Source organism: Xenopus laevis, chromosome 9_10S, assembly GCF_017654675.1.
Source record: "Xenopus laevis strain J_2021 chromosome 9_10S, Xenopus_laevis_v10.1, whole genome shotgun sequence".
Lineage (NCBI taxonomy): Eukaryota > Metazoa > Chordata > Amphibia > Anura > Pipidae > Xenopus > Xenopus laevis.
Genome location: NC_054388.1, coordinates 62,043,379 through 62,066,039, shown reverse-complemented (window position 1 = coordinate 62,066,039; position 22,661 = coordinate 62,043,379). Strand labels below are relative to the sequence as shown.

The window sequence follows — 22,661 nt, the reverse complement described above, 5'->3', positions numbered from 1 at the left end:
TCCGCTCGTTTGGCAACATCGCCAAACGAGCGGATCTTTCCCCGATATGCCACTAACTGCATGGCTATATCGGGGGTAATTCGAACGTTCGGCCGTATGGCCGAACGATCGAATTACCATGCGCCAAGGTGCTCCGACGGGTCGGTCGGGTAAAAATCCAACCTTCCCGATCGATATCGTGGCCAGATAACGATCGGGAAGACCCGTCGGAAGCCCCCATATACGGGCAGATAAGCTGTCAAATCGGTCCAATATCAATCGGCAGCTTTATCTGCCCGTGTATGGCCACCATAACTTTTTATTATTTTCTTTTTCTCTGTAGTAATATGAAAGTATCTAGTACTTCTGTCCTATCTTGTAAGCTAAATGTTTTTAGTTGCATTAAAGGAATTGTTCAGTGTAAAAATAAAAGCTGTGTAGATAGATAGGCTGTGCAAAATAAAAAATGTTTTCAATAAAGTTAGTTAGCCAAAAATGTAAGGCAGGAGTGACTGGATGTCTATCTAACATAATAGCCAGAACACTACTTCCTGCTTTTTAGCTCTCTTGGTTTCCACCAACTGGTTACACTAGTGACCAAGCAGTAACCAATCAGGGACTTGAGGGGGCCACATGGGTCATAACTGTTGCTTTTGAATCTAAGCTGCATGCTGAGGATCAATTGTAAACTCACTGAACAGTTATGTCCCATGTGCCCCCCCCCCCTTCAAGGTGCTGACTAACTCAAAAGTTAGTGAGCTGCAAAGCAGGAAGTTGGATTCTGGCTATTATATTAGACATCCAGCCACTCCAGCCTTCATAGATTATATTTTGCACAGCCTATTTATCCCGTTTTTATTTTTACACGGAAATGTTTCTTTAAGCTATGTGATCCAATTCTTTGGAACTTCACTTATGCTGAAAATCCTCTTTGCTAGTATAGATCCTATACCTGTAATACAAACTTAAGGGAAAAGCTTAGTAGTAATATTAATAACTATTGTATACTCTGTTACAAAGCAAATGAACAGAGCAAATGTTTGCTATGTTACTACATGAGCTTGCTAATAATGTTAAAAAGGAACATGTCAGTGTGAAAATAAAAACTGGGTAAATAGATAGGCTGTGCAAAATAAGAAACATTTCTAATATAGTTAGTTAGCCAAAAATGTAATGTATAAAGGCTGGAGTGACTGGATGTCTAATATAATAACCAGAACACTACTTCCTGCTTTTCAGCTCTATAACTCTGAGCTAGTCAGCGACTTGAAGGGGGGCCACATTGTACATATCTGTTCAGTGAGTTTGCAATTGATCCTCAGCATTCAGCTCAGATTCAAAAGCAACAGATATGGCCCATGTGGCCCCTCCTTCAAGTCTCTGATTGGTTACTGCCAGGTAACCAGGGTAACCAGTTAGTGTAAACCAAGAGAGCTGAAAAGCAGGAAGTAGTGTTCTGGCTATTATGTTAGACATCCAGTCACTCCAGCCTTTATTCATTACATTTTTGGCTAACTAACTATATAAGAAATGTTTTTTATGTTGCACAGCCTGTCTATTTACCCAGTTTTTATTTTTACACTGAACCACTCCTTTAAGGTGCTATTGTGACTCTGACATTTTTAACATGTATTAAGTGATGGATTATGAAATAAAACTAACAGAGCATCTAATTAAAATACTTCGAATATCGAAGTCGAAGTATTTTTCACCGAATTTGGCCATCGAACGATCAAAGTAAAATCGTTCTATCGAACGATTAAATAGTTTGAATCGAACGATTTTAGTGTACGATCGAATTATTCTACTTCGATGTGTAAAGACAGCCTACTGGGACCTTCTACAAATATTTTCTAACATAGCAGTTCAGCAGGTTTAATTTGGAGAAGTATTGAAGTCAAAGTTTTTTTTAAAGAGACAGTACTTTGAATCGAATTCGAAGTAAATTCGAAGTCGTAGTATCCAAAAAATTACTTTACATTTCCAATTTTTTTACTTCGAAAATTCCCTCGAATTCACTTTGACTCTTGATAAATCTGCCCTTAAGTGACCATTTAATTAACTTTGAGTTATGTGTTTAACATGAAGGTTGCAAGGCTAAAAATATACCAATAGTTGTCAACATTGCAACTTTAATAGAAAAGAAAAACCCATTGCAGCTCTATCCAAATGAATTCAATTCCACCTATATAGCAATTATGAGCTTAATGGCCAAGAAAACTCACCCGGTGATTAAATTGACTTGGGTGCAATGCCCCAAGTCCATCTCTTTGGATGAGATATAAAAAAACGTAAGATCCAAAGCACATGTATCTCAATCAATGTAAACGCTTACACTCACCGATGATTAGAAGTGGCCCGGGTGCATTGCCCCGAACCCGTAGCTTGGGGTTAAAGTCAAAGTGGATGTGTGGAGAATCACGCACTCCTGCGACCACCAAGTTTGTAAAATTCTAATTTTTACAAACTTGGTGGTCGCAGGAGTCCGTACTTCTCCACACATCCACATTCCAACTTTAATACATTAAAGCATTTGTACGTATATTTGTGTGAATGTGCCCAACATTTAGCAGAGGTGATAGCCTTCCAAAACAACCTCCTATGGTGCAGTTGTTGATATTCTGGCTGAAATTTGCCAATGCCACTTTGGACATTAGCCTAAAAGGCGTAAACTATCTTTTTTACATAAGCCAAAAGTGGGTTTATTGTCTCAGTCCTTTTGACAGTACAGGTATGGGATCCGTTATCCGGAACCTTTTATCCAGAAAGCTCCGAATAACAGAAAGGCCATCTCCCAAAGACTCCATTATACGCAAATAATCCAAATCTTTAAAACGTATTTCCTTTTTTCTCTGTAATCATAAAATATTACTTGTAATTGAGCCAAACTATTATAATATAATTAATCCTTATTAAAAGCAAAACCAGCCTATTGGGTTTATTTAATATTTACATGATTTTCTAGCAGACTTGTGGTATGAAGATCCAAATTATGGAAAGATCAGTTATCTTATCAGTTAGCTAGCATTCTGGATAACAGGTCCCATACCAGTACTCGGTAAGTCCTTTAATAAAGGGTATGTTCTACATATCCACGTTTTACCTTGTGAGCAGTCTAAATGCACTGTCCTTAGTGAATAGTAAATGGCTACTTATGTCAGTGTTTGCACATACCATAATCAGTAGTAAGATTTCATTTTTATTGTCTTTTTGTCCTTAATATAGGACTGGGACTTTACCCAGTGCTTTACATTTATTATACATCAGTTGCTGCTCCCAATGGATCTGCCAGTTAAGGGTCAATTTTAACAGAAGCTAAAGCCTGGGTGGATTTGAACCCAGGACCACATCACTGCAAGGGAGCAGTACTAACTTCTGCTGCCCAAAAATACAGTAGCACATCTAATTGGTTACCAGAATGGATCAACATTTGTGTGCTTTAACTCTGAAACATATTCCTGGATATTAGTACCACTTGTAACATTTATGCTATTTGATCCAATCCTTCTTTGGTAAAGCAGATTAAAGACAGCATGCATATTTTAAGGATTCATTTAATTTCTATTAGACATGCCAGCATAAACAGTTGAATTAAATTATTCCTGCAAAGACAGCAGAGAATCTATTGATCCCAAACTGCCTTCGTTGGAAGTGTACACCTTTCTGACAGCAGATTAAGTGAAGTGGATCTTTCAATAATTTAAATTATGAGTTGATACTAAGTATTGACTGATGGAAGGGAAAACTGGATTAACTGCCTGAGTCTTGTGGGAAGAAACAGTTCAGGAAATGTACAGAGCATCTTGAATAAAACAGGTTTTCCTGATATACACATCAATTTCAGCACTCATAATACGTGTGATATATACACCTATGTACAACAGAAACCAATAAATGGGGCTCATGTTGCAAATGCATTCTGTAAAATGTTTAAAAAATCCATACATTATCTATAATGATCGTAACCATGTTTCCAAGCAATAATCTTGTGACCTCCGACTGCTTCGTCTCTGTAAAGCCAATGGAGACTCAATGGCAAGCATTACCAAAACAATCGGCTAAATACTTGCAACCCCCCACGTGCCATTGCTATGAAGGTTATGAATGATTGCAATGTTACTAGCATTCAATAAGTTAAGTTCCCAATGGACATAAACATTTTTTTTTTTAAATAGCACTGCATGAACAGTTGGCCATGCACACTAACACATACATCTCATCAGATATGTTTGCAGCTTTATGTATTCCCTCAGATACCTTACTAATTTGGTCTTTTAAGCCTGTGGCTACTTTGGCCCAGTCCTTTGGCCATCAGGATGAACCTCTAGATCTACCGTGTGTTACAGCATAAAAAGGGCACAATGGATAACAGAGTTCATTTTAATTGATGTTATGACCTAGTCTGGGAGTTGCATAACACTTCACATGTATAATCACAGATTGCCAATTAGCAATAGTAAATGTGGGCTAATTACTTTGTCAAAGTTCATTAACTACTTAACTGCTACAGGTCAATGTGATCATCATGAGTTTTAGAGCACAATGAACGGCTAAGTACTGTGGATTATTACACTAATTGAAATGTAATTTGTGACACATCAAGGGGCCCTCTGCAGCAACTATAGAGAAAGCCCTCAGAAAGCCTTTCACCGGTGCAGCAAATACTATACACTTTTCCAAAAGCTAAAAGAATTCCCATGGACTTTGCACAAGGCAAGCTGTACAGAAATCGGGGTTGCGGGACCACATTAGCATACCTTACGCTGCCGATACTCGGTGACTCTGCCCCAAGTCGGCATCTTTCTAGCTGATTGGCAACGATCTGTCTTTCCACCTCAAGTTCTCTGGTAAGCCTTTCAAACTGCAGCTCCTGTAAAGGAATAGATAGAAATGATAATTCAGGAAGAAAACATCTTATTTGGCTCTGAAGGAGTCTGGCCAACGTTCTTGCACTCTGTTAAGATGTCTATAGTAATGCAACTTTACAAGACTAAAATTGCAATATAATATTTTTTCAATAACAAAAGGTCTGCATTTTAGGCAACAAGGACTTAAAGTGTTGCAGTCTTAAGGTGTCTATACACAGGCCTAGCCTACAAAAGCTTGACTTCTATTGTCCGGTGTATAGGGACTTCATGGTCAATATCTGCTTCAAAATTGGCAATTCATCTATTAGCAGATCAGAAAATCACCCAGGCCTCCATTATGATATGATCTTTGGCCCAGGGAGTCACGTGAGCGGATCACCCTAATTTGGCTCATTTAGTGACCAGGCTGAACAAGTGGCTCTTGCAGTGTGTAAAACTTTTCTAAAACTGTGGGGATGCCACAAAACTGGCCCTCATTACTGTCAACTGTTAATGGGTTTGTTTACATTTGAGTTAACTTTTAGTATGATGTAGTGTGATATTCTGAGACAATTTGCAATTCGTTTTTATTATTTATATAGTTTTTTTTAATTATTTCAAAGTTGCTTAGAACTGCCCATTCTATATCACAATAAATGTTAACTTAAAGGTGAACCACAGTAGTTTACTGCTATTGTTTAAAGCACTGGGGACAAATCTGCAATATTATATAGCTGTAACATGTAGGGCGCATTATCCTCAGTTGGAGAATCCTAGGAACCACCAACATGCCAGCCTTCCATTCACTTTCAACGGAAATGCACATTAGAATGGGTAGGGGCACTTTTAGGCTGAAAATTCTCACTGGCTCATTTTAAAGGACACGTAAAGGCAAAAAAAATATATATCTCCAATATACTTTAATTAAAAAATGTGTACCGTTTTTATAAGAAACCTGACTGTATGCAGTGAAATTCTCTCTTCATTTACTGCTGTGGACAGGAATTGTCAGATGGTCCCTAACTGCTGAGCAGGGAAACAATCATTCTTATGAACAGCAGGGGGAGCCCCCACTTTACTTCCCAGCCATGCAGAACTCAAGCAGCTTTGATTATGACGATCCCTAAGCAGCCCTGACCACACTGAGCATGTGCACAGTCTTAGTCTTGTAAAGATGTTTAACAAAGTTACAAGATGGTGACCCCCTGTAGCCAACTTTGAAAGCATAAATTATTTGTTTGATTAGGCTTGTGGTGCAGTTCATGTTTATATTTACTATACAAAATACAGCATTTCTAGCTGTATTATTCTATTTTAGACTTTACATACCCTTTAAGGACTAATATCGGGAGTGCCATTGCTATCAGGCTTTTCCACTCAAGTAAATGGGAGGCCAATGTGGCAATTTGGGGCGTTTCTCTGTAGGCTGAAAACTGCTGGCAAATGATACAGCCCAGGTGCCATCAGGGTTAGGGAAAAAAGTCCTATTATTTTCATTGTTGCACAAAAAACTCATCAAGGAAACACGGCCAAATAATCACAGTAAACTATCAAAGGAATCTTGTCTTCCTCTGCAAATATTTTCCACCCCCACTAAATTAATATTTGCATTTATCAGCCACAAGTAAATTCTCCTCCCACCTCCATCACTGATTCATTCATACACAACCTAGTGGTTTGTAGAGATAGCAGAATCCGGAAAGCTAAGTCAAATCTAAATAAGCACCATACAAATGGCAAGCAATATTTTATACAAATTATCTCCTGCCATCACAAACCATTCCAGTGTTTTATAATGCTGGGTCATTTAGGGACTTCAATATGAATATCAAGTGTTTGTCACATATTTTTGTTGTTTAACAAGTGAAACAAGGTCATCCAAAGTAGTCAATTATGCAAAACTGGTGGAACACATGCTGAACTAGGTCATATACCACATTACATTTGCTGTAGGTTATGGTTTACAATGGACTTAACTGTAACCTACAAGGAGAAGTCTCTGTAGTATACTGGGAGAGTGAATATATCTCTGTCTAAATATAAAGGACTCAAGAGTAGTTCAGTTGTGTTCAGAATAATAGCAGTGTGTTTATACATACAAATGCATTGAGAATACTGCACATTCTATTCAAAATCAAAACATTAAAAATTTTTTCGATTGGATTAGGTCCCAGGGATTGGGTTTGTCACTCCATAACATCAATCTTGTTGGTCTGGAACCAAGATGTTGCTTGTTTACTGGCGAGTTTGGGGTCGTTGTCTTGTTGAAACACCCATTTCAAGGGCATTTCCTCTTCGGCATAAGGCAACATGACCACTTCAAGAATTTTGATGTATTGAATCTGATCAATAGGCTTAACACCATAGTATGAGAAACATCCCCAAATCATGATGCTTGCGCCACCATGCTTCACTGTCTTCACAGTGGCTTCAATTCAGTTTTTGGGGGTCATCTGACAAACTGTCTGAGGCCCCTAGACCCAAAAGGACACCACAAAATCTTGTGCCATTTCTCTTTAGGCCAGTCAGTGTATTCTTTGGCAAATAATAACCTGTTCAGCACATATTTTTTTTCAATAATGGGACTTTGCAGGGGCTTTTTGCGGATAGCTTGGCTTCATATAAGGAGGGGTCTTCTAAATGTAACAGTACTTACAGGTAACTTTAGACCTTCTTTGATCTTCCTGAAGCTGATCATTGGCTGAGTCTTTGCCATTTTGGCTATTCTTCGATAGATTCAAATTGGCAGTTTTCAGTTGTCTTCCATGTCTTTCAGGTTTTGGTTGCCAGTTACAGCATTTTAGATTATATTAGCTGAGCAGCCTATCATTTCCTGCACTTCTGTATATATTTTCTCCTCTCCAATCAACTTTTTAATCAAAGAAACCAAGTCACGTCTCCACTGGCATAGCTAACAATTACATTGCTTAGAAAAACGGGACATGACACTTAAAGCAGGCCAGAACCCTATATGCCCACTTTGAGCTATGTGAAGGGCTGATCTGATTATTTGGCCTTAAATCATGAAGGCGAATGCAGGCTATCAAAAGAGGAACTCATCGACTATCTTGTTTGGTCCTGATCATAATGGGAAAATTAAACCTGGATTAAAATCTCACCAAAGTGGTCTGATTTGGTTGGCAGCTTTTATTGGCCTGTGTATGGCCACCTGAACGTATTGTGACAGTTAACATTCCATTCTTCAACATACACATAAAATGAAGAAAGTTATATTCTCATTAATACATCACAAACAGGAAAGGATTTTTCCCTTGCTGTATTATTCTATGTAAAGGCAGATTGGTTAATGCTAATGGCCACCTATAAAACATTGTGCCCAAACCCAGCCTAGGGCATACACTGCTAAACATCTACTTTATACCTGGGTTATCAATTTTAATCCCTAATTTTGGGATGATGAAGCATAGTAAAGTATTTATATCACATTGCAGGGTTAGACATTCTCAGACTAGATGTCCAGCCCTTTGGATATGAATACAATATCTATATAATTTAAATTGACAGGGGAAAGAAGACTTGTGAGAGAGGCATGCATTAAATGACAGAATGTCACAAACAATCCAGGAAGGTAAAGCATGCTTAGAATATTTATGTGGAATAAACATTTAGTCTTTTTCATCTAGCCTCACTATTAGGCAAAGTTCAAATTTGAGGAAAGGAACAAAGCTTCCTCATCTCATTCACTAGAGATAGAGATAAGAATAAAAATATATATATATTGGGGCTTTTAGTGACATGAGCAAGTTTCTGCTACTTGGTAATCTACAGCAATCAAGCAGCAGGTTTCAATGGTCAGTGACCCAGGTATGGGCCCAAAATGATGCTCTGCTGCACAGTTTTAATAATTGAAATAGTCTCTTCTACCACATGAGTGGTCAAATCAGGTAGATATCAGATGTTCGGAAAGGCCATCTACTACGCTCACCCTGCAGATATGGAACAAATGACCTGCGGTCTCAATAGTCTTAAAACACTGGCTACCTTCGTAACCCTCACTTTCCTCCAGGCATAGCTTTCTCCTTTCAAAAAAGTTGGACACTAACAGGCTTTCATACAGTGAGAGAATTGTTAGACCCGAAAACTCATTCACCACTACCTTTCTGGATAAAAGAAAAGGCCCCTCAAACCAACATCCATCTTTTCAAAAATTTTTCAAATTTTTTTAAAAACCTTAAAGGAATTGTTCAGTGTAAAAATAAAAACTGGGTAAATAGATAGGCTGTGCAAAATAAAAAATGTTTCTAATATAGTTAGCCAAAAATGTCATGTATAAAGGCTGGAGTGACTGGATGTCTAACATAATAGCCAGAACACTACTTCCAGCTTTTCAGCTCTTTTGGCTTCCACTGACTGGCACATGGGTCATATCTGTTGCTTTTGAATCTGAGCTGAATGCTGAGGATCAATTGTAAACTCACTGAACAGATATGTACCATGTGACCCCCTTGAAGTCACTGACTAGCTCAGAGTTAGAGAGCTGAAAAGCAGGAAGTAGTGTTCTGGCTATTATATTAGACATCCAGTCACTCCAGCCTTTATACATTACTAACTAGATCAGAAATGTTTTTATATTTTGCACAGCCTATCTAATTACCCAGTTTTTATTTTCACACTGAACTGTTCCTTTAAAGCGTACTGTAAGACTGGACTCTGCAACAGCCTTTGAATATTTACTGTAGCTAAACAAATCATCCACAAAAAGGGCATATCCCCCGGATCTATATAAGATTCTCACAGAACTTGTGAGACATCCCCCACATAGACATTCATATATAGCCAAATGGGAAAGCCTTCTACTACACTCTATGTCCACTGATGACTGGAGTTAAAAATGCCAGAAAAATTGTTACCTGTGTCAGACAAACAGAATGTTCTGGTATTATATACGGTCCTGAAAGGTCACACAAGCTTTTCCCTGATCAACCCCCTTTATGTTGGTGAAACTGTGGAGTGAATGGCTCCTTACTACATATTTTTTGGGAATGTCCAGCAGCGCAGTCAATTTTGGCCAAAGTCACCGCTCTTATCAACCAGATGCTGGCATGCCACGTACCCATGGGCACTACTACCCTTTTACTGGGCAAACCTAAACAGGCTGCACAAAAACGGAGCCAGGCACCAATTATACAGGTCCTAACAGCAACATGCATAGCAATAGCAGCCAAATGGAAGACTCCAAATACCCCCACTAACCACTATACAGGAGATAGTTAAAAGCGTCAATGCCAACAGAGCCTTGAAAGCAAATATAGCCTTCTTAGAGATCAAGGTACCATGACAACTAGGCATGTGGAGTATATGAGAATTTATGGGTTAAGTCTCCCGAACCCCTGATGCACCCTCTTTACCTGCATCCAACCTACTGCCCACACAGATATCTTATATTTTCACAGCCCCAATATCTGCATTTTTATGTTTAAATGCCTTATTTCACACTATGAGGCCTATTTATCAAAGTCCAACTTTAACTCATTTTCTGAAAAATACTCTGACTAAACTCTCACGGGTTTTCCCCTTATTTATCAATACATTTTAACGAAAATTTTGTGAAAAAGCGAATCGTATGAATTTTTCGTATTTTCCACCTGAAAACGCTAAGTTTTTTTCACATTTTTGCCTGAAAATCACGAAATTATTATGGATTATTGAACGAAACCCAGTGCAGATCAAGGTATCTTCGAGACTTCTCCCATTGGGATATATTTATCAAAGAGTGAAGTTAGAGATCACCACAGTCTGGTAGAGTGAAATACTGCCTCTCTTCATTCATTTCTATTAGATTTTAAAAGGAATCTTTCAGTGTAAAAAAAAAAAACTGGGTGAATAGATAGGCTGTACAAAATAAAGAATGTTTTCAATATAGTTAGTTAGCCACAAATGTAATGTACAAATGTAATGTATAAATGTAATGTCTCACAGAATAGCCAGAACACTACTTCCTGCTTGTCAGTTCTCTTGGTTTCTACTGATTGGTTACCAGGCAGTAACCAATCAATGACTTGAGGGGGTCATTTCTGTTGCTTTTGAATCTGAGCTGAATGCTGAGGATCAATTGCAAACTAACTAAACAATTATGCCCCATGTGACCCCCCCCCTTCAAGTTGCTGACTGACTCAGATTTAGAGAGTTGAAAAGCAAGAAGTTGTGTTCTGTTCTGTTACATATACAGTCACTCCAGCCTTTCTACATTACATTTTTGGCTAACTAACTATATTAGAAACGTCACTCTTTGATAAATATACCCCATTGACATTCTAAAATGCCGGATTTCAGGATTTGGCCTTTCTCCATCCTCTGGGTATAATAAATCCTGAAAAATTTGTGGGGGTTTTTTCCACTAAAAATTCAGATTTTATAGTAAAAAAAAAACCCACTTGTTTTTTCAGGGTTTTTGGCATTTGGAGTTTAATAAATAACCCCCTTTATCTCATATCACTGAAGACCAAAGGGGCGCCACTGACCCTTTCTAAAAACAAATGCTCAGTAAAGCTACACATGTATTGCTACTTGGTATTACTCATCTTTCTATCTAGGTCCTTTCCAATTCATATCTCAGTCTCTAATTTAAGTCAGTGCATGGTTGCTAGGTTAACTTGGACCATAGAAACCAGATTGCTAAAATAGGAAACTAGAGAGCTGCTGAATAAAAAGCTAAATAACTAAAATACAACAAATAATTAAAAAAATGGAAACCAATTGCAAGTTGTCTCACTATTTCAATCTCTCTAGTCTACATCATACTAAAAATGAACTCAAAGGTGACCAACCCCTTTATTTGTGGGTCTGTCCCCAAACATAAGCAATAAATAAAACAAAGGTCACCTACTATGACTATACTCTCAGGCAAGTTGTAGGGAAGGGACACCAAGCAATACAGGTACAAAGGTGCAGACAAGCTCACACATTTTTGGTGGGGGATGCTTGACTAAAACTGCAACAGGTATGCAGAACCCTGGTGCTTTAAGAAGTGGAAGCTTTACCTGGGACTAGGAATAAAAGGTGGACAGACAACAGAGCTTTGATAGTCTAAAAGAGGAAGAATTATAATGCATTTGTATTATGCTGGAGGCTTTAGTTGTCTCCTAAAGGGGGTATATAATTTTCCCAAATAATGTTTATAAGCTTCCAACTAATCTCAGATTGCATTGGTGGAAACAGTGCTGTACATATGAAATATCACTACATGCAGACTTGTTGCAAATTTCCCATAACACAGGTAATAGCACTAGAACCCTTGATAATTCAGCCAAGCAAAGCATTGCTAAAAATCAGTATCAGCTCTCTCTCTCTTAAGTATGAGTCAGTGGATTTCGAAATATCATACCAACTCCATGTGTGCTAAAACAGGTGGCACTTGTTACTGAAATTATTATTTTTCTTTATATACACAGAGTTAACAATCTGTAGTAGGTTATAAAAATTATACATAATTCAACTAAATCCCTGCCCCAGTGCAGATTACAATTTAAGGACCCTATCATATTCACATACAATAGGTTCATTTATTCTAAAATGTTTTTGACGCGGGGGAACTGGGAGTACTAGGAGGAAACTCACAAAGACACAGAGTACAAATCCTTGCAGTGCCCTGGCTAGAACTGAACCTGGGACACCAGCTCTGCAGGCAGCAATGCTAATCCACTGCGTAACCATACTGGCTATAGTAAAGGGCAAGGATATCTCCCAATAACAGACCAGAAGGCCCAATTCTAGCAGCCAGCAGCTTTACATGAAATAAATAAAAAAAATATAAACATATTAAAACATTGTATCTTTAACTTGAAGAAGAAGATTTAAAAAGCAAGTGTGTTTAAAAATTCTATGCAATTCAGTGAAGGCATAGATAAAAATCACCTAAAAATTGTACCTCTATATAATTCTATTTGGTGGACAAACATGACTGCAATTTGGTACATGTTTGCAGCCAGTTACTACATAAGCTTAAAATGATTACAGTAGCAAGTAACAGTTTTATTCTGTATGGTAAGTGCATTTTCCAACAGACACTCCCGTCTAAGCAGTGTGAGGCTTTCGCAAGAATCTATCACTACTTACATTCTCATGAACACAATGCTATATGCAGGAATTACTACACGTATGGGACCAAATATCCAGAAACTCGTTATACAGAAAGCTTCGAATTACAGAAAGGCCGCCTTTTAATAATTTCCTTTTTCTCTGTAATAGTAAAACAGTACATTGTACTTGATCCAAACTAAGATACAATTAATCCTTATTAGAAGCAAAACCAGCCTATTAGGTTAATTGAATGTTTACATAATTTTCTAGTAGACTAAAGGTATGAAGATCCTAATCATAGAAAGATCCATTATCCGGAAAACCCCCAGTCCTGAGCATTCTGGATCACAGTTCCCATAATTGAGTATGAGTAACAAGCATCTTTTTTTTATCTGAGCACCTAATAAAAATGTCTATTTTGATTCTTGTTTCATTTCAAATGTAGGGCTGTCAAAGTTCAAGCTACAAAGCAAACAGTAAAGTTACCTCTCCCAAATAACGCAATGCCACTAATCGTCCTGCATCACACACTTCAAGAAGATCAGGGAGGACATCATGCTGGATCTTGACAAAGTCTCCTGTGATTGTAACATAGTAACTTGCTTGGAATGATTACTCAGAGAACATAAATATGCACAAGCGTTTAATCAGTTTGTTTATGCCTGAATGCCGAACAGCACAGATGCAAAAGCTAACCATCTTCTATCCAATCCTGGCCTATTGAGAAAGATCTTTATCGGGCTGAATGTTGGCGAAGAAAAGAGCTCCACAAAAATGCTTATTTTCCCATAATGACGGGGGAGGTTCTGTATGTGAATCTACTCGTTTCATTACTTTTTCTTTTTTCAGTAGGTGACTTACAGGATGTTTGCTGAACAATAGGCGGAAAATTGTCAGCCTAAGCAAAAAAAAAAAAAAAGAAAAAAAAAAAAGAAAGAGCAAGGAAGTGGCCATAGTGCCCTTAAGTGGTGAACTCACTGGTTTGAAATATCTCTGTGCCGTTAAGGAAAACGTGACAAAAAAAAAACAAGCAGAATGTACAAAGGTGCAATAAATTATGGTGATTAATACCCCGGTACAGGTATGGGATCCATTATCTGGAAAACCGTTATCCAGAAAGTTCCGAACTACCGGAAGGCTGTCTCCCATAGACTCCATTATAATCAAATGATCCACATCTTTAAAAATTATTTTCTTTTTCTCTGTAATTATAAAACAGTAGCTTGTACCTGATCCCAACTAAGATATAATTAATCCTTATTGGAAGCAGATACAACCTATTGGGTTACATTTCATATTTTGTAATAGATTTAAGGTATAAAGAGCCAAATTACGGAAAGATCCATTATCTGGAAAACCCCAAGGTCTCGAGCATTCCGAATAACAGGTCCCATACCTGTATTAGTAAAGGAATTGTAGGGACACAAGTCACTTTTCACAAACCTCAAACTACTTATTTGTAGATTCTGTATTATGCAGCTAGGTAGAACAAGCACAGAAATGGGGCAGAACAGTTACATGAACATACTTGCAAACGATTTGTTAAGGTGGCCATACACCTGTAGATCTGCTCGTTTGGCAAGGTCATATCGATTGGATCATAATGAAGTCCAATACTGGCAGTTGGGATAAAATCCAATCAACAAATCAAGGTGGTTCTTGCCCCAACAGGATTTCTAAATCTACTAGATATCTGTTGGGGAGGGCCTATACACAGGCAGATCAGCTGCTGACTTGGCGCTTAAAGGAAAACTATACCCCCCAAACAATGTAGGTCTCTATTAAAAGATACCGAGTAAAACAGCTCATGTGTAAAACCCTGCTTCATGTAAATGAACCATTAGCATAATAATATACTTTTTTAGTAGTATGTGCCATTGCCATTTTCATAAATAGAAAATTGCCATTTTAAAAAATAAGGGCCGCCCCCCCTGAGATCGTACGATTCACTGTACTCACATACAAACCACATGTAAGGTCACATGAGCCAATTAACAGACAGAGTTCTGCCTTTTGCTTCCTCACTTCTTCCTGTTACAGTTATTGTTGTAGTATTTCTGGTCAGGTGATCTCTGAGGCCGCACGATAGTCACGAAATGGTGGTTCAAGGCAAGAGATGTAAAAGGGCAATATTTATGTAAATATATATTCCAGTTTGGTAAGATTCTTTAATATGTCATTCAATTTGATATTAACTATCTGTTGCTTAAGTATTCGTTTTGGGAGTATAGTTTTCCTTTAAGGGGGTTGTTCAACTTTAAATGAACTTTTAGGGATATTCTGAGACAATTTGCAATTGGTTTTCATTTTTTATTATTTCTGTTTTTTGAGTTATTTTGCGTTTTATTCAGCAGCTCTCTAGTTTGCTTTCAGCAATCTTGTTGCTAGGATCCAAATTACCCTAGTAACCATATATTGATTTGAATAAGAGAGGACATAAATAGAAAGACGAGTAATAAAAAGTAGCAACAACAATGCATTTGTTGTTGCATTTGTTTTTAGATGGAGGTCAGTGAACCCCATTTGAAAACTGTAAAGAATCCGAAGAAAAAGGCAAATCATTTAAAAACTATAAAAAAAATAAATAGTTGCTTAGAATTGGTCATTCTATAGCATACCAAAAGGCGAACCACCCATTTAAATCTGCCCATCTTTGGCCAGCTTTATGTTGGTCTCTACCACACACCAAAAATGTCCAGGCAGGTTAACTGGCTCTCAGGCATGGGTGTTAGCTATGAAAAACATGTGAGATCCTATATAAAAATATAATTTAAGAAACACAGCTGTAGGGCGTAAGTTCCCAAAGTGTATGGATGGCTCTCCTATTGGGCATTGTGGTGGTGGTGGGGGGGGGGGGGTTGGAGGTAGCCTGAACCGCAGTTAGATTTATAGCACCTTCTCATCGGGATGTTTCGGCTCTATATACAGATACTAATAGATTCAGGATGTTAAACTGGACCAAAGGAAAACTTCTAATCTAAAACCTCTGCAGCCACAATTTTATAGTATCTCTGTGCAGGAACCTTAATAGGCAGTTCCTGCAGGATGCTGCTTAGTACTCACGTTTTGCACCAGTCATTTGTGCAGCTAGTTTTCTTTAAGATGCTCTAAAGAACAATGTCCATCTCCCCTGAAACCACTAGGATTAGGTTTTAGCTAATGAATGCAGGGAATGAGGACATTTAGTTACAATTCAATTGTGATTTATTTTCTTTATTTCTACCTACTCCCCAAGTAACTACCTTCCAGAAGATCCTATTTCCCACTTAAAGCATCAAACATTTTGCTTTACATTCTGCACAGGTACAGTATTTATATTCATGCCAAACATAATTTCCATGTGGTAGAGTCCTGCGCAGAGCCAATTTCTGAGACCTGGACCCGAACCCGCATATTTTCTCACTTTGATTCGCTACCCGACCCGGACCCGCAACTGCCTTATCCACAACCCGCCAACCACCATCAAACAGGAAGTGATGGTGCTGTAAAAAAGTGGGCGGGGGCAGAAACATTTTTTTTGTAAAACTTTAAAAGGAGTAAAATATCGACAATATTACATAAGAATTTACACTATACACTAGTGTGATCAAATCCTAACACCTTCACAAATATCTTAATCACAGGCAAAATTGTTTCCTGCAGCCCTCACCCTTGTCCCGGGTGGGTCCGGATGCAACTGTCCCGGACCCTTCGCTTAATTCACCAAGTTCAATATGCATTCAAGATGGACAGGTCACTCACCTCTCTAGATCTCTGGCCCCAGTGCCACGGCCTGAACCCGCGGCTTTGGGACACTTTTGTAGCCAATACAGAACCCTTGCAGCATGCATTCTACAGATCAGCAAGTAGCGGTGAAGTTAAAAGCTATTTTATTTACCAGACAATACTCTTCCTATCGCGTTTTGTGTGATCCCACACGTACTCATAGTATTAATATTACATAAGATAAGAAATTTAGTAAAGACAAGTACAGTGTTCCCTTTAATCATCAGCTTCTGTTTTTACCCTTCCAACTCTTAACCAAAGCACAAACCTGCATCATGCTGAGGAGGAAACATTTTAAAGTTATAAAAAATGTTATTTTCCTGTCTATTCTAAAACTGGCAATGTCAATAACACTGGTTTGTGCCTTCAGACTTTTGAAACACAGCACAGTCACGCAGAGCATGGCAAATAACAAATATATGCAAAGGAAGGGCACAAGTAATTTTATATATTCCGCATGGATAAGCAAAGCAGCTTCACAAAGATATAGATTAATACAGTATCTTGTTTAAGAAAGAAAAAATGCACAAGGAAGAACAAAATCTAGACCACTGGCTAAATGACCTAAAGGTGAAAAACTATACAACGCAGACTTGAAAAAAGTAAAGTAGTAGGATGGTAAATTAGCCAAAATTTGCTATTAGTGATGTGTGGGTTAACCCAAAACCCATGGTGACCTACTGGATGAGCACAAGTTGGGTTTGAAATTTGTTCAACTAATGCAGGTTAGGATTGGGTGTGGGTCACACTGGGGAAGTACACTCCTCAGCTGCTCCCAAAGATTCCGTCTTGGAACTTGGAAGGTGCAGACATAAGTAGTGTACAGTAGCTTAAAGGGGAAGGAAACCTCGTCGGCGCTAACCCCCCTCCTGTGTATTTCCCCCCCTCCCTCCTCCCCCCTGGCCTACCCCTCCCGCTGGGCAAATGCCCCTAACTTGTTACTTACCCTTCTGCGCAGGTCCAGTCCAGGGAGTTCACAGGCGACATCTTCTTCCACGCGATCTTCTTCCTCCTTTGACTGGCGCATGCACAGTAGGATCGTTTCGCTGGTACGATCTACTGCGCATGCGCGTGACTTTTGGCGCATGCGCAGTAGATCCGTACCGGCGAAATGCTCCTACTGCGCATGCGCCAAAACGCCGGTCAAAGGAGGAAGAAGATCGCGTGGAAGAAGATGTCGCCTGTGAACTCCCTGGACTGGACCTGCGCAGAAGGGTAAGTAACAAGTTAGGGGCATTTGCCCAGCGGGAGGGGTAGGCCAGGGGGGAGGAGGGAGGGGGGGCAATACACGGGAGGGGGGGAGGGGGGTTAGCGCCGACGAGGTTTCCTTCACCTTTAAGACGCAGGTACAGGTTGGGTGCTGGTCCTAAAATGGCACCATATTGCAGGTTAGGGTCAGGTGCAATTGTAGTTGTAGTAAGTAGTAAGATTTTGTGGATTACATGTTGGGTGTGGGATGAGTTTTTTCAGACTCGCACATCAGTAACTGCTATAGGTTACTGGATCTGGCCAATCCAATAAGCTGCTGTGTAGCCATGGGGCAGCTATTCAAAGTAGAAAAGGCTCAAGTTACACAGCAGATAACAGATAAGCTCTGTAGAACATAATGGGGTTATCAGTTATCCACTATTTAACCTGTGCCATATAGCCTTTTTTCAATTTCTGCCATTGCTACACAACAGCTTGTTTATATAAACTATAGTATAGTTCTAAAGCAAACAGATCATGTTAAGCAGTGCAGGGCAATAGTACATTATATTTTCATTATTTTAAAACAATTGAAATTTTTGGTGTTACCGTTCCTTTAAATGAAATCTTGTACTAGACAAACACTCATCTTAAAGGCAAAAACTCACCCCTTGGAATTTTCTTTTCATCTCCATTAAAGGACAGTGAGTGTCACTCCAGTTGCTATTGAGTCAAATTTTCAAAAGGTCTCCAGAGCGACATTATAATATGATCATTTTTAAGCTTTACACAATTGTTTCATTGTTTCCCTTTTTTAATCAATTCTTGGGATTAGACGTACCACCTAAGGGCTTCACGAGCTGCATGAAACTTCCAAGCTGTGCTGCCACAGCAGTAGTTTTGTCTGTATGCCATGTATAATGATTCTTTAAGTGCTGTCAATTTCTTCATATGCAATGATTTCTTATAAGTATGTGTATTGATCATCTAGGGTACCCTCGCTGCTGGTTGTTTCTAGCACTGAGGCAAGGTAGCTGTTTATTATCACTTAGGCCTCATTAGGACTGTATAACATGTATCAGATGTTTATATATGTTTTATTGTATTTCATCGTCATCTTATGTATCCAGAATGTATTCTGATACCTCTGTATTGTTTGTATCTACAGTTTTACCTTCTTCCAGAACTTATACAGTGTGGTGATTAAGGGCGAGTAAACTGCCTGTTGATTCACTTCTCACAGTGACGGGCAGGTCCGGACTGAGAATTAAATAGGCCCTGGCATTTCAGGTACACAGAGGCCCAATCAGCCCCCACGAGCCCACTAAATACGGACTTTCTATGGCACCTTATAGCAGCCCCTCTGGCATTTGCCAGAACCCACAGATTGCCAGTCGGGGCCTGGTGACGAGCCATTCCCCGAATACCCCCTTGTGCCATTAAAAGATGATTTTGCACTGCGCTGCTCCTTTCTCAACTGTATAATTGACTCAAGTGGTTGCAAGGCCATTTCATTTATTGGGCGCCTGTCCTGCGCTCTTACGAATTAAATATTATAAAGCCGGAGTTCCTCTGTTTTGTACAGCAAGTGACAAAACCAGGGACAACAACTCTCATTCCTGTTGCAAACAACATTCCATGCCAGCATCAGTCTTAAGAAAGGTCTTGATATTAAAATAACAAATGCATTAAAGAACATATTTTTACCAATCCATTTTTATTAAAATCATTGCAGTAGTAACAAGTATACGACATACAAAATATTATTTTCCTGACTAGTTATAGCAGGGATGCTTAAGGCTTGGAACTCAAAAAAAAAAAAGAAAAAAAAAAAGCTGCCATATTTTTGGTGGTCCACCAGAACTAGCACTTAAAAAAGGGTTTATTAATCTATATGTTTAGGCAAACGACATGGTATGACGAAGAAACTTTAACAGAACACCTACTCATTATGGAGTCATCCCATTACCTTGATACCTGGCAACAGGAACAAGAAAGACTGGACTGCGCACCCCTCAGAAGTTATAAAATTAATAGATTGTTGGCTGCATACCCACAAAATTCCATATAGGGTCTTATATTTATACCCCACTTGAGCTAAAAGTTTTAAATGTTAAAAGTATATTGTTGGAATATTTGTTAAGAATTTATATCTTTATTTATTTTCAGAATGGAACTGCATAATGGAAACAAACTGTACTATGTGGCAAAAATAAATAAATACATGTTATAAATAAATAAATAATAAAAAGGATTTATTGGTAGTAGCATATGGGGCAATTGTGCTTAGTAGCTCAATAGGCAAAGGACAATATTCTCAAGAAGCCACCATTTCTCCCTCCCCTGTTCACTTGAATGGTAATTGTAAACGTTGTCGGTTTCAACTGCATTAGGAAGCGAGTGTCCCTGTGGCAGTTGCCATAAAGTTGCATTGGGGAAAATTTGAGCATTATGTCTCCTTTAAGATTATTATTGCAGTGAGGAAAAGTGCTTGAAAAAGTGTCCTATGTAATGGCAAAGTAAAAATGAGAGCATTCCAGGAATGTATACCAAATATATTGTTTTGGGTGACTTTTTAATTCTTGCTCTCTTCCACATCTCTGTGTATTTGCACTGTAAAGTACAGCTTCCACCTAAGCGCAGGTACAAGGATTAGAGCAGAAAGGAGGTCAGCCCAAAAATGAACACTTTAGCGTTTTCGGGCTGATCTTAACCCCATGTACCTGCATTACTTTTCAGTACAGATACAAGGAGATGCAGAATAGAGCTTTTCTGTGCCTGCTGAAAAAAATGAAGGCTGAGAGAGGTGTAGCCAACGCTCTATGTGCCTGCAGCCTAAATAGAGTTGCCATCGTAGGCCTCCACAAAAAACTATACAGGGGCAGACTGAGGGTGTGCTGTGCAGCACTGTGCTAAGTGATATGTCTTGGTCACGCCTATTTCATATTTTTATGTAATCTATGAAAGCATGTTTGGGATCCATTATCTGGAATCCCATAGACTGCTATTTAATCAAATAATTCAACTTTTTGAAATTGATTTTCTTTTACTATGTAATAATAAAACAGTACCTTGTACTTGACCTTAACTAAGATATAATTAATCCTTATTAGAGGCAAAACAATCCTATTGTGTTTAATTAATTTTTAAATTCATTTTAAGTAGACAATGTATAGAGATCCAAATTAAGTTAAGACCCAGGTCCCAAGCATTCTGGATAATAGGTCCTGAACCTGTATATGGTCATTTGACAAAAAGGAGGCTTATTTTTCACTATCCTTCAGATTTTTCCAAATGACACCTAATCTCCCATATATACTTATGAGTGTGGTGTAGTGGTGTTAATGTTTAGGTCCTTTGTCATTAGGACATAAATCAAGAGAATCATCCTTTGCAAACTATAGTTGTTATGTCAGTTATCAATCAAGTAAAACGCCTCAATTTTAAACTGTTCTTCCCCACCCATCATACAGACGGATGACATACATCATGTGATGACGTCTGTTTCGATAATTCATGGCAATAAAATCACAACATAATGGTTATTAGCATGTTACTTTGATTGTCACAATTGTCTTGACACGGTAACATTCTGTCACTGGCACCTGTAGTCCTGCAACAACAACAACAGCTCCTTTGGTTGCACATAATCATATATGATATTGCAATATAGGGGTTGGGAGATGTTGCTTGAAACAGACATGAGCACATGGGCTGGCTACACCTCCTGTTATAAACATTTTGCAGTACTGCCAGATAGAATCCCTCTTGATTCAGTGTCAAAAACAATCTATTATGATACATAAGGTAAATCAGAATGGAACACTACTGGAATTCATAAACCTTAGCTTTCCTTTGGCCTTATGTTTGGTATGGGACCTCACCACTCTGCAGCACACAGACTTAGACTGCCAGACAGGCACAAGAACATGATTAATGAGTGTACCTGTGCTTCTAATATTACTGTGCATCCACTCGACAACTGATGCATTAACATTTGCTGACTACAAAACCCTTTTATTTTCAACTTACAATCACTTACAGCTACTAAAGCTGTAAGGAATATAAATGGTGCTCTCTAATGGTTAAAGGGGTTGTTCACCTTTAAATTAACTTTAAGTTTGATATTCTAAGACAATTTTCAATTGGTTTTAATATCTTATTATTTGTGGTTTTTGAGTTACATTTTTTAATCACTAGCACTCCAGTTTGCAGCTTCAGCAACTTGGTTGCAAATTGCCCTAGCAACCGTGTGTTGAGTTGAATGAGAAACTGGAATTTAAAAAGGAGAGGGCCTGAGTAGAAAGATAAGCAATAACAATAAATATGTAGCCTTATGGAGCATTTGTTTATTATATGTGGTCAGTGACCCCCATTTGAAAGCTGGAAAGAGCCAGAAAAAGACCAATAATTAAATAACTATAAATAATAAATAGCAAAGACAAATTGGAAAGTTGCGTAGAATGGGCCAATCTATAACATACTAAAAGTTAACTTCAAGGTGAACCACAGAATTGAGAGCAAGTAAAATCTGAAGTTAATTTACAGCTTGTGAGTGATCCCTATCTTATTTCCCCCTGGTGCACAAACAAACTCTTGCTTATAGTTAAAGGAGAAACAAACCCGTAACATAAAAAACTTTACCCTCCTACCCTTTGAAGACCCCCCTCCCCCCCAACCTAGGTGGCACCCGGGCCAATGCCCCTAACTTTTTATTTACCCCTCGGTACAGGCTCTGTCCCCCGCAGTTCACGGCAGCCATCTTCTCTTCTTCGTTAAACTTTGGAAGCAGACTTTCGTTATCGGTGCATATGCAGTTGGAGTAATTTTCCGGTCCCGAAC

The 22,661-nt window shown here is 38.6% G+C and overlaps 1 protein-coding gene across 11 annotated transcripts in view; it reads right to left on the bottom strand.

Annotated features, from left to right (window-relative positions):
• pkp4.S (plakophilin 4 S homeolog) overlaps positions 1 to 22,661 on the bottom strand; it is a 188,817-nt gene that overhangs the window by 100,679 nt on the left and 65,477 nt on the right. For 10 of the 11 annotated variants that reach the window (XM_018237358.2, XM_041577705.1, XM_018237355.2 and 7 more), the window contains 1 exon segment: positions 4,737 to 4,849. In XM_018237358.2, coding sequence (XP_018092847.1) covers positions 4,737 to 4,849 — 113 coding nt within the window. 11 annotated transcript variants of the gene reach the window in all.